Source organism: Neoarius graeffei, chromosome 11, assembly GCF_027579695.1.
Source record: "Neoarius graeffei isolate fNeoGra1 chromosome 11, fNeoGra1.pri, whole genome shotgun sequence".
In the NCBI taxonomy this organism is placed as follows: Eukaryota; Metazoa; Chordata; class Actinopteri; order Siluriformes; family Ariidae; genus Neoarius; species Neoarius graeffei.
This window is the reverse complement of record NC_083579.1, coordinates 47,565,073-47,583,490: the sequence shown is the minus strand read 5'-3', so window position 1 is coordinate 47,583,490 and position 18,418 is coordinate 47,565,073. Positions and strand designations below refer to the sequence as shown.

Here is an 18,418-nt window from a genome sequence, read left to right as displayed (position 1 = left end):
TATCATGGCACAAACAAAGGAGCTTTCTGAGGACCTCAGAAAAAGCATTTGTGGCAGCGGGGGCGCGGTCAAGCGCCGGTCTGTGACAGGAGGGTGGAGTCAGGGAAGGTAAGTGGCAGAATCACTACACCTGACTGCAATTAACCTGTTTGTGTGTGTCTCCCCAGTGACCGCGCCCTATTTAGGGAGGGAGAGCAGAGGAGCTCATCTCTGGACTAGACGCTGGCTGTGTGTGTGTGTCTAGCCAATGCAAAATTGTTCACTGAAAAGTGTGGCAATAAAGCCCTTTACAAACCTGATCTCTGTCCTGCCATCCTCTGTGCTCCACCCACTCCTATTGAACTGCTACAGTGGTGCCGAAACCTGGGAATCAGAGTGGAGCACCAGCCGATCAGCCCCATGGAGTCCTCCCCGTTGGCCGACCTGGTCCACGCCCTCGCCACGGCCCAGCAAAGCCAGCACCAGGCGCTCGTCACCCTCCGAAAGGAACAAGAGCGACACTTCAAGGCCCTGGTGCTGGCCCAGCAAGAAGACCGTGAGGCGTTCCAGCACCTCCTCGCGTCGGCGGGGTCCACCAGCGCTCCTACTGCGGGCCCGTCGCCCCTCACCGTCACCAAGATGGGCCCGCAGGACGACCCCAAGGCGTTCATCACTTCATCTTCGAGCAAGTCGCAGAAGCCTCGGGGTGGCCGATGGAGCAGCGCGCGGCGCGCCTCCTCCCCTGCTAACGGGAGAGGCACAGCTGGCCATGCTACAGCTCCCCACCGACCGCCGGCTGGCCTACGCAGACCTCCGCCGGGCCGTCCTCCAGCGCGTGGGGCGCACCCCAGAACAGCAGCGCCAGCGCTTCCGCGTGTTGCGCTTGGAAGAAGTCGGCCGGCCGTTCGCGTTTGGCCAGCAGCTCCGGGACCCCTGCTGGTGGTGGTTGAGGGCCGACAACCGCAACGCCGAGGGGATCATCGACCAGGTGGTGCTGGAACAATTCATCGCTCGCTTGCCAGCAGGAACCGCGGAGTGGGTCCAGTGCCACCGCCCGGCGTCGCTGGATCAGGCAGTCGAGCTGGCAGAGGACCATTTGGCGGCTGTTCTGGCAGCAGGACAGCAGACGGCATCTTCTCTTCTCTCCTCTTCTCTCTCTCCCCCTCCTCCTGTGTCCCGTCCTCGCCCCATTCCCCCACCGCGGAGGCGGGGGCCGGCACCACCGCAGCCGGCCCACTGCACCCGCGGTGCCCTCCCGTTTCTCCCTTCTGTGTCTGTCTCTCCCCCCCCTCAGGTGAGTGAGCCCCAGAACACCAGTGCAGAGGGAAAGCCTGGGCCGGTTTGCTGGCGCTGTGGGGAGCCGGGCCACCTGCAACAGCAGTGCACAGCGATGGAAGTGGGCGCGGTGGTTCGGATCCCCGACGCACCAGAGGCCGCCCTCGATCGGGCCAGAGCGTATCGCATACCGGTGAGTATCCAAGGGGATACATATCAGGCGTTGGTGGATTCTGGATGTAATCAGACCTCAATTCACCAAAGCCTGGTTCAAAATGATGCATTGGGGGGAGCACAGGGGGTGAAGGTGTTGTGTGTGCATGGAGATGTTCACAGCAACCCTTTAGTGTCGGTCCACATTGTTTTCAGAGGGGAAAAAAGTTATAGTGAAGGCGGCGGTTAATCCTCGCCTTACCCACTCTTTAATTTTGGGGACTGATTGGCCGGGATTTCGGGAGTTAATGACGCACTTAGTCAAGAGTGGGTCCTGCCATTTAATGGGGGGAGGTCCCGGTGTCGCTTTGGTGGGAGCAGCTGTCACAGAGCCGTTTACATCATCTCCGCGTAAGAGTGAGGAGCCGCCGGCCCCTCCTCTCTCTATTGGGGAATCCATCGCGGATTTCCCATTAGAGCAGTCGCGAGACGAGACTCTGCGACATGCGTTTGACCAAGTGAGAGTAATCGATGGTCAAACGCTCCAGCCGAACGCCACCCCGTCCTTCCCCTACTTCGCAATTATGAAGGATAGGTTATACCGAGTGACGCAGGACACTCAAACTGAAGAGCGAGTCACGCAGCTTTTGATTCCGAAGAGCTGCTGGGAATTGGTATTCCAGGCGGCTCACTTTAATCCCATGGCTGGACACTTAGGGCAGGATAAGACACTAGCCCGAATAATGGCCCGATTCTATTGGCCGGGGATTTGCGGCGATGTTTGTAGGTGGTGTACGGCATGCCGCGAATGCCAGTTAGTGAATCCAGCGGCCATTCCAAAAGCGCCTTTGCGCCCTCTTCCATTGATCGAGACCCCATTTGAGAGAATTGGAATGGATCTCGTCGGGCCATTAGATCGGTCAGCACGAGGGTACCGCTTTATATTAGTTCTGGTGGACTATGCAACGCGATACCCGGAAGCCGTGCCTCTGCGCAATATCTCAGCACGCAGTATTGCAGAGGCGCTCTTCCGCGTTATCTCCCGAGTCGGAATCCCGAAAGAGATTCTGATTGATCAAGGCACTACATTTATGTCACAGACACTGCGCGAACTGTATGGTTTATTGGGGATTAAGCCGATCCGCACCAGTGTGTATCACCCACAAACGGATGGTTTAGTAGAACGGTTCAATCGCACCCTCAAAAATATCAATAAAAAATTCGTAAGTGAGGACGCACGTAATTGGGATAAGTGGCTGGAGCCCTTGTTGTTCTCAGTGCGAGAGGTTACCCAAGCCTCCACGGGGTTCTCCCCGTTCGAATTATTATATGGGCGTAAGCCGCGTGGCATTCTAGACGTGCTGCGGGAAAATTGGGAGGAGGGACCTTCACAAAGCAAGAAAGAAATTCAATACATTATGGACCTGCGCGCAAAACTCCACACGCTCACCCACCTAACCCAGGAGAATTTGCGGCAGGCCCAAGAACGGCAAGCCCGCCTGTACAACAAGGGTACGCGCCTTAGGGAGTTCACACCGGGAGATAAAGTACTCGTAATGTTGCCCACGTCGAGCTCCAAATTGGTCGCCAAGTGGCAAGGACCCTTTGAGGTCACACGGCGAGTTGGGGACGTCGACTATGAGGTGAGGTGAACGGACAGGGGTGGGGCACTACAAGTTTACCACCTCAATCTGCTTAAACTCTGGAATGAGGAGGTCCCCGTGGTGTTGGTGTCGGTGGTTCCGGAGAAGGCGGAGCTGGGGCCAGAGGTTCAAAAAGGGACTTTGGCATCACGTACGTCTCCGGTCCCCTGTGGAGACCACCTCTCCCCGACCCAACTCACGGAGGTCGCCCAGTTGCAGACCGAGTTTTCGGATGTGTTCTCGCCTCTGCCCGGTCGCACTAACCTCATAGAGCACCACATAGAGACGCCCCCGGGGGTAGTAGTGCGTAGCCGCCCTTACAGGCTACCCGAACACAAAAAAAAGGTGGTTCGGGAAGAACTTGAGACCATGCTCGAAATGGGCATTGTCGAGGAGTCCCACAGTGACTGGAGCAGCCCGGTGGTCTTGGTACCCAAGGCCGACGGGTCGGTCCGGTTCTGTGTGGACTATAGAAAAGTCAACGCGGTGTCTAAATTCGATGCGTACCCGATGCCTCGTATTGATGAGTTGCTCGATCGACTTGGCACTGCTCGCTTTTATTCGACGCTGGATTTGACGAAGGGATATTAGCAGATCCCCTTGACTCCACTATCCCGAGAAAAAACGGCCTTTTCCACACCGTTTGGTTTACACCAATTCGTCACCCTTCCGTTTGGGCTGTTTGGGGCGCCTGCTACGTTTCAGCGGCTAATGGACAGAGTCCTCCGCCCGCACGCCACTTACGCGGCCGCGTATCTAGATGATATCATCTATAGTAATGACTGGCAGAGGCACCTCGAACATCTAAGGGCCGTCCTTAGGTCGCTGAGACGGGCGGGGCTCACAGCCAACCCAAAGAAGTGTGCAATTGGGCGGGTGGAAGTACGGTATCTGGGCTTCCACTTGGGCAACGGGCAGGTGTGTCCCCAAATTAATAAGACGGCAGCGATTGTGGCCTGCCCGAGGCCCAAGACCAAAAAGGGGGTGAGACAGTTCCTGGGGCTGGCTGGCTATTACCATAGGTTTATACCTAATTATTTGGATGTCACCAGCCCGCTGACTGATCTCACTAAAAAGGGGGTACCAGATCCGGTCCAGTGGACGGAGCAATGCCAGCGGGCTTTTTCTGAGGTAAAGGCTGCACTGTGTGGGGGGCCACTTCTACACTCCCCTGACTTTTCTCTCCCCTTTGTGTTGCAGACCGATGCGTCGGACAGAGGGCTGGGGGCGGTTTTGTCCCAGGAGGGGGAGGGGGAGGACCGCCCCATCCTGTACATCAGCAGGAAGCTGTCAGTGCGTGAGGGGCGCTACAGCATGATCGAGAAAGAGTGTCTGGCAATCAAGTGGGCGGTCCTTGCCCTCCGTTACTACCTGCTGGAGCGCCCTTTCACCCTCTGTTCGGACCACGCGCCCATCCAGTGGCTCCACCGCATGAAAGATGCCAACGCGCGGATCACCAGTTGGTATCTGGCACTCCAACCCTTCAATTTTAAGGTGGTCCACAGGCCGGGGGCGCAGATGGTCGTGGCAGACTTCCTCTCCTGTCAAGGGGGGGGGGGGGGGGGGGGAGGAGTCGGCTGCAGGCCGGACAGCTGCCCGGCCTGAGTCGGGCGGTGGGGGTATGTGGCAGCGGGGGCGTGGTCAAGCGCCGGTCTGTGACAGGAGGGTGGAGTCAGGGAAGGTAAGTGGCAGAATCACTACACCTGACTGCAATTAACCTGTTTGTGTGTGTCTCCCCAGTGACCGCGCCCTATTTAGGGAGGGAGAGCAGAGAGCAGAGGAGCTCATCTCTGGACTAGACGCTGGCTGTGTGTGTGTGTGTGTGTGTGTGTCTAGCCAATGCAAAATTGTTCACTGAAAAGTGTGGCAATAAAGCCCTTTACAAACCTGATCTCTGTCCTGCCGTCCTCTGTGCTCCACCCACTCCTATTGAACTGTTACAGCGTTGTTGATGCTCATCAGGCTGGAAAAGGTTACAAAACCATCTCTAAAGAGTTTAGACTCCACCAATCCACAGTCAGATAGATAGACTGTGTACAAATGGAGGAAATTCAAGACCATTGTTACCCTCCCCAGGAGTGGTCGACCAACAAAGATCACTCCAAGAGCAAGGCGTGTAATAGTCGGCGAGGACACAAAGGACCCAAGGGTAACTCCTAAGCAACTGAAGGCCTCTCTCACATTGGCTAATGTTAATGTTCATGAGTCCACCATCAGGAGAACACTGAACAACAATGGTGTGCATGGCAGGGTTGCAAACAGAAAGCCACTGCTCTCCAAAAAGAACATTGCTGCTCGTTTGCAGTCTGCTAAAGATCACGTGGACAAGCCAGAAGGCCCTTGGAAAAATGTTTTGTGGACGGTTGAGACCAAAATAGAACTTTTTGGTTTAAATGAGAAGCGTTATGTTTGGAGAAAGGAAAACACTGCATTCCAGCATAAGAATCTTATCCCATCTGTGAAGCATGGTGGTGATAGCATGGTTTGGGCCGGTTTTGCTGCATCTGGGCCAGGATGGTTTGCTATCATTGATGGAACAATGAATTCTGAATAAAACTAGAGAATTCTAAAGGAAAATGTCAGGACATCTGTCTGTGAACTGAATCTCAAGAGAAGGTGGGTCATGCAGCAAGACAACGACCCTAAGCACAAAAGTTGTTCTACCAAAGAATGGTTAAAGAAGAATAAAGTTAATGTTTTGGAATGGCCAAGTCAAAGTCCTGACCTTAATCCAATCGAAATGTTGTGGAAGGACCTGAAGCAAGCAGTTCATGTGAGGAAACCCACCAACATCCCAGAGTTGAAGCTGTTCTGTACGGAGGAATGGGCTAAAATTCCTCCAAGCCAGTGTGCAGGACTGATCAACAGTTACCAGAAACGTTTAGTTGCAGTTATTGCTGCACAAGGGGGTCACACCAGATACTGAAATCAAAGGTTCACATACTTTTGCCACTCACAGATATGTAATATTGGATCATTTTCCTCAATAAATAAATGACCAAGTGCAATATTTTTGTCTTATTTAACTGGGTTCAAGGACACTGAGCTTTTAACTATGCTTCGCCATGTTGCTCTATCTGAGGTATCCCTTTCCCACGTCTGATTGATAATTCCAGTATTCTTCATGTTCCTCTTCAAGATGTCTTTGTACCTCAGTTTCTGTCCTCCTTGTCTCCTCTTTCTGAGGCTCAGTTCTCCGTAGAAAAACAGCTTTGGGTAATGCATTTGGTCGTGTAAATTGGGTAACACAAACTCATCAGACTTGGAGGTAGACTGCCAGATTCGAGCTGCCACCAAAGCCTTCGGTGCATTACAAAAGCAACTATGGTCTCGCCATGACTTAAAGGTCCCATGGCATGAAATTTTCACTTTCTGAAGTTTTTTAATGTTAAAATGAGTTCCTCTGACCTTCTTAAGTCACCCCAGTGGCTAGAAATTTCATAATGTGTAAACCAAACTATGCCCAACATTTGAGAATGGCGCGTCAAAACGGCGCGTTGATAAACTCTTCCCTTTACTACGTCAGCAAGGGAGATGATCCCCACGCCCCTCCTCTGGATTCCCACCCACTGTATGAATTGCCCGCCCAGTTGTAGTGAGGAGACCATAGAGGACACAACATGGCATCACCTAAGCGAGCAAAACATGGAAATTGCGCTGTACATGGATGTGACAACACAGAAAAGAGTCTGTTTTTACTGCCGACGGGAGAGCCCCTGAAGACGCAGTGGCTTAATTTTATTTACTTCAATAATACGCCGTCGAGTCTACCTAAGATGGTGTATGTTTGTCGGAATCATTTTCCTGATGAATGTTTCCACAACTTGGGACAGTACAGGGCAGATTTTGCACATCAACTGTCACTGAAGCCTGGGTCCGTACCAAGCATCCCTGCCGCATCAGCCACAAACAGCGAACAAGTAAGTGTATAACTGTTAAGTCGTTTTGCCGTGTTTTAAAATCGGTGCCACGTTAGCCTTGCAATGGCTACATTAGCTGTGCAGCTAACCGCTTCCTGCAGTTAGCCAGGTACTCTGCGCTACAAAACCAAAAAGCATTCAGCATGCTCTGTTATAATAGCCAATCAAAACAGTTTTTACAAAGACACCCACATTCTTTTTTTTTAAGTCACTCATTCATTTTATTTGTTTGTTTGTTCAGTAAAAACCCAAACATTTGTTGAATTTATTTTATTTCCTCGCGTCGCACCTTAATGACGTCAGCGCGCGGTATTTTTCCCTTCGCAGTTTGTTCCTTCTCTCTCGCCATAGTAAGACACCCACATCCACTTGTTCTGACCCACTGGAGGTAGCATCACAGTGCTGTTAGCCAATCAGAGGTAACACATTTACATGTCATGAATATTAATGATAAGACCCGCCCCCACCCTCTACCCTTCCCCGCCTCCTGCTTCTCATTAGCAAAACGACGCACTGGGAAAAGGGCTGAAATGGGGCTTTCTCCCAGGAGGCTATATCTACGTGCCGAGGGTTCATTTCGAGAAAGGCTGCGGATATAACATCCGGAAACCTCCACGAGCCCGTTTAAAGCATCAACAAACCACCATGCCATGGGACCTTTAAAGAGAGCCACCAAGTTGAAAGTATACAACACTGCAGTCTTACCATCTCTGCTTTATGCCACTGAATGCATGATGCTCTACTGTAAACATTTCATGAAACTGACCAGACTACAACTCCTACTGTACACCTCCGTCAAATCCTCAAAATAAGATAGCAGGACAAGGTCCACAATGTAGAAGTCCTTAGACGAGCCAATACAGTAAATGTGGAAGCCCTGATCACAGCCTCCCAACTTCGTTGGACTGGACACATCTGGCACATGCCTGACATGTGATTACCCAAAGCTGTTTTCTAAGGAGAACTGAGCCTCAGAAAGAGGAGACAAGGAGGACAGAAACTGAGGTACAAAGCCATCTTGAAGAGGAACATAAAGAATGCTGGAATTATCGATCAGACGTGGGAAAGGGATGCCTCAGATAGAGCAACATGGCGAAGCATAGTTAAAAGCTCAGTGTCCGCAGTTGAAGACAAATGTCAAAGGGACAGTATACAAGGGCTCATGAAGCCAGACATTCCATGGCAGCTCAGTCAGGCCGTTCATGCCACCGCTGTGGATGACTCCATCGCTCTGGTGCAGGCCTCGCGTAGTCTGGTTAACGCGACTTCAAAGCTCTGCGAGCATTTGGTCTGGCAAAGATATTAAGCCCAACCGTTTCCCAAAGGCGTGGTTGACCCGCCTCCCTGAAATGCCTCAGTTTGCTACTGGTCGAAGCCAGAAAAGGCTGTGACGAAGCTTAAACCAATCACATCACTCTTTCCTCTGACGTATGTGACGCGACGGAAACTGCTTGAGTAACAGGAAGAAGATAAATACCTCCAGGGCTGCTCTTTGCTCCGTTTTCAATGAGAACTTCCCGTTGAATGCTTTCAATACAGCATCTACCGCTGTGTCAAAGGCTTGCCGCTGCTCCATGTTCGTAATGATTCTAGTGAATGAAGCGCTTCCGGCATAGATTCTGTAAACAATCTATGGCTTCCGGTCGCAGTTCTACTACGTTACTGCCTTGAACACGCCTCTACCCAGGGCCGTTGGAGATGCTCAAAGTTGATTGGCTCCCGATTTTTCGGGAGCTTGGAAGAGCTGGAGATAGCTTGCCTTGCCAGACTAAGCTCGCAACAGGCCCTCGTGTTGCGTCACACTTAGGATGGGCGGGCCCAGGCTAGGCCTCGCGGCCTATCTGCATTTCTGCGCATTCTAGTGAAGCGGTCATCATCGCTAGCAAAGGACAGCTGATGATGACGATGACTGAAAAAAATGAGCATTCTTTCAAATCAAAACAGTAACTGGCAGAAAAATTGATTGCGAAAGCAATTATTGTGAAAACCGATAAATGTTTTTTTGCAAAACAGATATTTCTGCAGAACACACAATTTACCACAAAACCTTTTGTAAAGCAGAAAGTAAACTGAATTATTTTTACTCTGTAAACTCAATTAAGGGCGGCACGGTGGTGTAGTGGTTAGCGCTGTCGCCTCACAGCAAGAAGATCTGGGTTCGAGCCCCGTGGCCGGCGAGGGCCTTTCCGTGCGGAGTTTGCATGTTCTCCCCGTGTCCACGTGGGTTTCCTCAGGGTGCTCCGGTTTCCCCCACAGTCCAAAGACATGCAGGTTAGGTTAACTGGTGACTCTAAATTGACCGTAGGTGTGAATGTGAGTGTGAATGGTTGTCTGTGTCTATGTGTCAGCCCTGTGATGACCTGGCGACTTGTCCAGGGTGTACCCCGCCTTTCGCCCGTAGTCAGCTGGGATAGGCTCCAGCTTGCCTGCGACCCTATAGAACAGGATAAAGCGGCTAGAGATAATGAGATGAAATGAGATAGTCGAGCCATCCATTATCTATACCACTTATCCATCAGGGGCACAGGGGAAGCTGAAGCCAATCCCAGCTGACTTTGTGTGAGGGGCAGGGTACAGTCTGGACAGTCTATCGCAAGGCTAATACAGGGACTAACAATCACTCACACTCACAGGCAATTTAGAGTAGCCTGTTGACCTAATCTGCATGTCTTTGGACTGTGGGAAGAAACCAGAGCACCTGGAGGAAACTCACACAGTCATGAGGAGAACACTGAAACTCCAAACAGAAAGGACCCAGTCGTCCATGAGGGTCGAACCAAGAACCTTCTTGCAGTGACACAACAGTACTAACCACTGCACTAAAATGCTGCCTGCTATGTAGTCATGTATTTTAAAGAAGAAATTTAAACAGCAGCATGAAATCATGGAAAAACATTCATAGGAATACCTTTAGAATCTCCAACAGAGTGATCTGTGAATGGTTGGACGCCCCGTTGGCTGGCCCAGTGCTGCTGAGGTGATGTGACATACCAGTCTCCATGAGTGCTGTGATTGGACATGGTCCAGGAGCAAGGAGATTCAAAATTGCAGGACGTAATGGCTGTGGGTGAAAAAAAGTGCTACATTACAGAGAAGGCATAGACCACACACTTTCACAGATAAGTTTTTACCCTAACAATTCAGGGTGGTTGTAAAAGCTGAAGTATTGCTCACAAGGACGTCTGCATTATACATAAGAGCACGGAAACTGATCAACATTGGCCACGCATCCAGTGAAATATCTTCACCCTGACCAGCTGTGTTTATCAACAGTAATACCATCATAGGTTCAAGATTTTCTACTGTAGAAAAAAAGCATATGTATGCTTACTCTATGTTCAAATTTTAAAGAAACCTATTAGTATTCCCTCAAATGCTTTAGTTTTGCAAAATAAGAATGGTGCTCTCAATGAAATAACACAGCAATCAAAAGACAATTTACTGTTTGAAGTCACATGCAAAATCTAACTCATGACTTTAAAAACATGTCAACCACAGAAAAACCAAGGCACAGGCCATTTTCCAAGAAAACTGTGGGTTCAGAAAAGACAGCGTTTAGCTATTTTGACATTAATGTGATTTTGCTGAAACACGCCAGCAAACAAAAACAGTACTTGAAGTGTATTAAATTATCTGTATAATATTTTCATCATTTCCGCCTCTTACAACAAAACACTTTGGGAGAAAAATCTACACTATGTGTCCCAGAAAATATTCATTTTATGGTTTATAAGAAGCCACAGAAAAACAAATTAAGATCCCTTCATTGCTGCATGTGGGTGTAGTAAAAATATTCCAAAAACAATTCCAAAACATCAAAGAGCCACCACCGTATTTAATTATTTAATGAAATTAATTCTTGATTAAATAAGTTTATTGGTATGGATGAGGGTGGCACAGTGGTGTAGTTGTTAGCACCGTCACCTCACAGCAAGAAGGTCCTGGGTTCAAGCCCAGCAGCCGGCAAGGGCCTTTCTATGTGGAGTTTGCATGTTCTCCGCGTGTCTGCGTGGGTTTCCTCTGGGTGCTCTGGTTTCCCCCAAAGACATGCAGGTTAGGCTAATTGGTGGCTCTAAATTGACTGTAGGCGTGAGTGGTTGTTTATCTCTATGTGTCAGTCCTGCGATGACCTGACGACTTGTCCAGGGTGTACCCCACCTCTCGCCCATAGTCAGCTGGGATGGGCTCCAGCTTGCCTGCGACCCTGTACAGGATAAGCGGTAATGGATGGATGGTATGGATGTAGTATCTAATAGTTGATCCTTAAACTGGACAACCCCAACAGTGCCGATATAAGTAAAGCTACTGTAAATATAGCCAAATTTACAGTATCTAATCAGGGATTCCGCTACACCATCACAGCGTATACGCTTAGTGACATGCCGCTACCCATTAAACTGCTGCTGTGACACTTACAATTTAGGCCTACCAAGGATCACGTTAAGGCAGAAATCGTGCATTTTTACACACAAAAATGCATGTTTAAAATTTTAATGCGTCCCAGGACACAGGGCTCTTACTTGAATTTTTCTCAACTGCCTTGGCAAATCTGTTAGATTATGCTGTTTAACAAACAAAGCAAAAGAATGAAAAGGTCGCAGAATTGTGGTCGCTTTTACGCGACATCATGGCATCTGCAAATATCTGGATGTGGGCTTTGGACACGATATATTTTATTACGCTTAATGCTTGACTCGACGAACAGCATGTTTGTTATATACTGATAATGTAGACTCGGCTAAACACCATATAATATGCAAGCTCTAGGCTCTGGCTTGTTTACTACTGTTATAAGCTCACATTTGAGCTTACCTTTCTCATAATAAGGGATTTTTCTCATCTCATCTCATCTCATTATCTCTAGCCGCTTTATCCTTCTACAGGGTCGCAGGCAAGCTGGAGCCTATCCCAGCTGACTACGGGCGAAAGGCGGGGTACACCCTGGACAAGTCGCCAGGTCATCACAGGGAGGGATTTTTCTTTCTCTGGAATTTCCGATAACATTCCGGCATGAAACCTGCCTCAAAATACTGGTTGGCATCTGTACTTTTATCTGCCTTCCACATCTCCGGTGTATTTAGAAATCCCAAATACTAAGTAGCCTAGTTCAGGATGTCGTAGTGTCCCAAATCCGAACACTTTTCAAGTGGAATAAATACATTTGTAGGTAAAGAACAAGCCTTTATTTTTTATTTTTGTGTGATGTAAACTCAAGCACAGCGAAATTCCTCCTCTGCATTTAACCCATCTGAAGCAGGTGAAAGTGCATGCGTGCATGCACACATAGAGAGAGAGCGAGAGAGTGAGAGAGCGCAGTGTGCAGAATAAATGAATAAATACATTTGTGGGTAAATTATATGGACTTGTGATGTCTGCATGTTTCAACCTTTCAATGTAATGCGATCTGCTGGACCAAAATAAATTTTTAATCGTTTCAGAAAGATTGACTGACTGCAGTCGTCTCGATTTTCATTATTAACTGTTGCAGCTGGTTCTTTGTTTACCCAGCAGTATGGTGGATGCTGCATGATAAACAAAAATCTGTGACGTCACTGAAAGTCCTCTATATTCTATTCTAGGTTAACTCTGTGGATTGTCAGTGAAAAAATGGCAAGATCATGGCCGCACACTGCGACTCTCTCTCTCTCTCTCTCTCTCGCTTGCTCTCTCATTTATTTATTTATTTGGGACCCACAAAAAATGCCAAGGACCCCAATTTGGCCAGTCATGTGGGTCCCGGGACCCACAGCGAAAAATCCTAGTGCCATCCCTGCTTACAGTATAAAGCTAGAATCAACATGCATGTGTTTTGTAGCCTTTAAGCAAGTAATCAGTGCAAGCCCAGCTGATGTCAGATAAGGGTATTCCGCACTGACTGGCTGATTGTGAGGTATCCCACTTTAATTGGACAAGCGATGCGCAATTAATATTCATAGGTAACTTATGCAAAAAATGGCGGTGCCTTCAAGCCAGGTACGAGTGAGCAAAACACTGATGGGCTGCAGCTTAATTATGGAGTTTTTCACACAAAAAAACCTGTGGAAAACAGCTGAGCAACAGTGGCAGACCATAGTTGTGAGACCATGACAGCCAGTTTGCTACATGTTGCTGACCAAATTTTGCCAAATGCCAGGTCATCTGATGGTTTTTTTTTCATTTTATCATTGTTTATTGTTCACGTCAGTCTTAAGTATGAGGTATTTAGTCATCCGCACTATTGCCAAAATTTAACAGTCAGTATTTTGAACAACTCATGCCATGTTGCATCACCATTCACTTTGTTTGATGTGAAATAAACTGCAGTCTCCTTTGGAACAGTACACTGCTTGTGAGATGCAAATGGGTATTGCTTTGACTTTGTTTTTCTGTTATTACGGTGGGAATTCAGTAAAATTATAAGTAAAATATAGCCTTTTCCCCAACATGTTGAACTGATAAAAATCAGCTTGAGATGTCACCATCTTATCTCATCTCATTATCTCTAGCCGCTTTATCCTGTTCTACAGGGTCGCAGGCAAACTGGAGCCTATCCCAGCTGACTACGGGCGAAAGGCGGGATACACCCTGGACAAGTCGCCAGGTCATCACAGGGCTGACACATAGACACAGACAACCATTCACTCTCACATTCACACCTACAGTCAATTTAGAGTCACCAGTTAACCTAACCTGCATGTCTTTGGACTGTGGGGGAAACCGGAGCACCCGGAGGAAACCCACGCGGACACGGGGAGAACATGCAAACACACAGAAAGGCCCTCGCCAGCCACGGGGCTCGAACCCGGACCTGCTTGCTGTGAGGCGACAGCACTAACCACTACACCACCGTGCCGCCCAGATGTAACCAGAAGCTAAAATTAACTCTTCTCATCTCATCTCATTATCTCTAGCCGCTTTATCCTGTTCTACAGTGTCGCAGGCAAGCTGGAGCCTATCCCAGCTGACTATGGGCGAAAGGCGGGGTACACCCTGGACAAGTCGCCAGGTCATCACAGGGCTGACACATAGACACAGACAACCATTCACACTCTCATTCACACCTACGGTCAATTTAGAGTCACCAGTTAACCTAACCTGCATGTCTTTGGACTGTGGGGGAAACCGGAGCACCCGGAGGAAACCCACGCGGACACGGGGAGAACACGCAAACTCCACACAGAAAGGCCCTTGGCAGCCACGGGGCTCGAACCCGGACCTTCTTGCTGTGAGGCGACAGCGCTAACCACTACACCACCGTGCCGCCCAGATATCACCAGAAGCCACAAAATTAACTCTTATATTTCAAAATTTTCCAGGGGAGCATACCCCTGGACCCCTGTAGCTTACACGCTGCCTAGGGTGGTGTGCTCTTTGCACCTAACTGTGCTCAGGGGGCCACTACTCTTTCCAGTTTTTATAGGGAAAACCCTGCTAATATTTCCCATTAATAGTTAATTATTATTATAAAGTAAATATAAGATTAGATACACTATATGGGTGAAAGTTTGTGGACATCTGACCATTACACCATATGTTCTTTTTGAACATTCCATTCCAGAATTAGTTTCCTGTACCATTACAATATCCTCCACTCTTCTGGGAAAGCTTTCAAACCTAGTGCATCTCAAACCAAAGTTCCAAAAATGTTCCTCAAAATCAGAAGAGCTTATCAGGAAAATACGTGCTTATTCCAATAAAGAAGTTTTAGCTGTCTTCAGTCATGTGAGATTACTGATGAAGAAAGGCCATGAGAATAAATTGCCTCCTGTGAGACCTGCAGAAAGTAGCCATGCCAGAACAATAAATCAGTGTTAACACTGAGCTTAATAGAATTATTCAAATGGAATGTGTTTGAAAGGAAAAATGATAAGGTATAAAATAAAGAAGTGAAGCTTTTTGTGAATCTTTGTATTATTCGAGCAATTCCAATGTTCTATAATGCAGTGCTAATCCAACAGATCAAATAAATGCATAAATGGCAGTCAGTGTTTTACAGATCATTGATGAGGTGCAAAATAAAACCAATTCCTTGTTAATAGTCAAGAACAGCCAAAAGTCATCAAAAAAACCAAAAATGGTTATATTGATTTATAGAAACATCTGTCTCTAGTAACAGTAAAGCTTCAATACAGGAATTTATATACACTGGATGAAGAACTGTGATACTTCTACTATTTCTACAATGTCCCTTTGTTTCATCCTATGTGATTCATTATCATTATTTTTTTTTAATAAAGACCAGATTCCTATTGCAGAAGTGGAAAAAAGATCCATGTTTTACCTTGGCCTGCTTCTGCTGGACTCGAGTGAAGAGAATTTAACGGCATTGGAAAACTTGCCTCTACAGTTCTATCCAAGAGAGCATGACTGATACTGATCACTGTGGAGAAAGAGAGAGAGAGAGAGAGAGAGAGAGAGAGAGAGCTTATATTTCCATTACAGTCATAATAGTTGCAACATGAGAACTTATCCATTTAACAATTTATCTTTTTTACAACTGCTAATAAATTATTTTTTTTTTTAAAAAGTAAGCCTAGATTGACTTTTTTCTTTTTACTGGCCCACTGATTCACTGATCTGTAGCTGAAGTGAAAACAAAACCGTCTCCGATGTTCCCATAGCATGTTTAAAAATGAATGCGAGGACCTATTTGAAAGCACATTAGGTGAGTTTAAGTTGTGAAGTAAAAGCCCAGATGTCTGATGTGTGCAAATTTTTTTTGCTCCTGCTCACCAAAGACAACATTCTGTTGGAAAGACAGTCATTAAGACTATAAGGATGGGTAAGTCTTAAAAGAATGACAAAATTCTCCACACACCTCATTCCACATCTCTAGTTACTGTGATGCATTGTTTTCAAGGTCACTTGTAAGAAGCAGTATATTTACAGCAGGTTTCTCCTGATAAAATCTGCTGCAAATGCTTTAGAACGGACCTATTAAGGTATTATAGCACCACTACCCACACTACATAAGGCAAAAACCAAGAGTTGGCAAAGGGCCTGAGTGACTACAGGTTTCTATTCCAGCCAAATAGGAATTAAACCTAGGAACCACTCAAAGACCAAGATGTAATGAATTACACAAAGAATCAGATGTCTTCCTGCTTAGATTGCAAAAGAAAAAATATACAGCCACACTGGCCCTTTGAAAGTACGTAATATCTTTCACATAGGGCTGGCTAATATCTTATTCAGCATACAGTGCTGGGCGGCATGGTGGTGTAGTGGTTAGCGCTGTCGCCTCACAGCAAGAAGGTCCGGGTTCGAGCCCCGTGGCCGGCGAGGGCCTTTCTGTGTGGAGTTTGCATGTTCTCCCCGTGTCCATGTGGGTTTCCTCCAGGTGCTCCGGTTTCCCCCACAGTCTGAAGACATGCAGGTTAGGTTAACTGGTGACTCTAAATTGACCGTAGGTGTGAATGTGAGTGTGAATGGTTGTCTGTGTCTATGTGTCAGCCCTGTGATGACCTGGCGACTTGTCCAGGGTGTACCCCGCCTTTCGCCCGTAGTCAGCTGGGATAGGCTCCAGCTTGCCTGCGACCCTGTAGAACAGGATAAAGCGGCTAGAGATAATGAGATGAGATGAGCATACAGTGCCCTCCATGATTATTCACCCCCCCGTAAAGATTAGTAAAAAGAGTTAGAAAAAAAATCCACCTTTTGGTGAAGTCGTTTCATCTCACGCTGAAAAAAATTAGAAAAATCCAACCTTTAATTAACAAATTTATTCAGAGAAAAACAAATTCCTCACCAAGAAATATTTTCAACAAAAACATGTGCTACCATTATTGGCAGTGAACACAATGTAACTAAAGCATGTTTCCCATTTAAATTATACGTTTTTGAGTTTACTGGAGTATGTAGGAACTTTCAAGCTGTAATCCATGACTTCCTGATTAACTGGGAAACAAATGTGAGGTGATACAGAAGCCAAATTCCCTTAGTCATCCATCAACATGGGAAAGACAAGAGAACATGCAAACCAAATGAGAGAGAAGTGTGTTGACCTTCATAAGTCAGGGAACGGTTATAAAAAATAGCTATTCGCCTGAAAACGTCCATTTCTGCTGTTAGGGCAATAATAATAAAAAAGTGGACACCAACTGGAACTGTTATAAACTTGCCTGGAAGAGGACCCACATTTATTTTGCCCCCACATACAGTGAGGAGGATGATAAGAAAGGCAAAAAAAAAATCCCAAGGATCACTGTTGTTTCCAAGTCTCCAAAACCACCATCAGAGGCCACCTCCATACCAAAAGATTATTTGGAAAATTTGCCAGGAAAAAATCCTTTTCTGTCAGTTAACCACAAACGTAAGCGCCTGAAGTTTGCGAAACGTGACTACAACTTTGACTGGAACCGTGTTCTATGGTCTGATGGAACAAAAATGGAGCTTTTTGGCAACAAACACTCAAGGTGGGTTTGGTGTAAAAAGAAAGATGGCTGTAATGAAAAGAACCCGATCCCAACTGTAAAATATGATGGAAGTTCTGTGATGTTTTGGGGCTGTTTTTCCTTCAAAGGCCCCAGAAACCTTGTTAGGATCGATGGCATCATGGACTCCATTAAATCCCAGGACATTTTCAATCAAAATTTGGCTGCCTCTGTTAGGAAACTAAAACTGGGTCGTCATTGGATCTTCCAGCAGGACAATGATCTGAAGCATATGTCCAACTCAACACAAAAATGCTTCGCTGACCACAGAATCAAGCTTCTGCCATGGCCATCTCAGTCCCCTGACCTGAACTCCATTAAAAACCTGTGAGGTGAGCTGAAGAGGAGAGAGCACAAGAGAGAGCCAAGAACCTTCGATGATCTGGAGAGATTGTGTAAAGAGGCATGGCCTCAGATGCCCTGCTCTGTATTCTCCAACCTTATAAAATGTTATAGGAGACAGTGCTGATTTACTGGCAAAGGAAAGTAGTACAAAATATTAAATGCAAGTGTATCAATACTAGTGGCACATGTGTTTTTGCTGAAAATAATTATTTCTTGATGAAGGCTTTGTTTTCCTCTGAATAAATTTATTTAAATTAAAGATTGGATTTTTCTCATTTTTTCAGTGTGAGATGAAGTGACCACCAAAAGGTGGATTTTTTTTCTAATCCTTTTTATTAATCTTTACAAGGGGTGCCAATAATCACGGAGGGCAATGTAAGTTGTGCATAAGAGCTCACACAAGCACAACCATATATGACTGTTACTGTCTCAACACCCGATGTCCTTACAAGATAATAAACTATTCAATTAAAAATTTTAAAACTAAAATTTGCCTTTTAGGTCAATAATAGGAACGGGGTGCAGAACAAAATTTGCATGTTCATGACTTTTAGTGTGGGGCAGCACGGTGGTGTAGTGGTTAGCGCTGTCGCCTCACAGCAAGAAGGTCCTGGGTTCGAGCCCCGGGGCCGGCGAGGGCCTTTCTGTGTGGAGTTTGCATGTTCTCCCCGTGCCCGCGTGGGTTTCCTCC

General features: G+C 47.0%; 1 protein-coding gene across 2 annotated transcripts in view; it reads right to left on the bottom strand.

Annotated features, from left to right (window-relative positions):
• The window catches only part of ltk (leukocyte receptor tyrosine kinase), a 129,443-nt gene that overhangs the window by 78,055 nt on the left and 32,970 nt on the right, over nt 1–18,418 (bottom strand). For both annotated transcript variants that reach the window (XM_060934049.1, XM_060934050.1), the window contains exons 2-3: nt 15,231–15,329; nt 9,879–10,031 (exon numbers count right to left, since the gene is read on the bottom strand). In XM_060934049.1, coding sequence (XP_060790032.1) covers nt 9,879–10,031; nt 15,231–15,329 — 252 coding nt within the window. The remainder of the gene's footprint in view (nt 1–9,878; nt 10,032–15,230; nt 15,330–18,418) is intronic.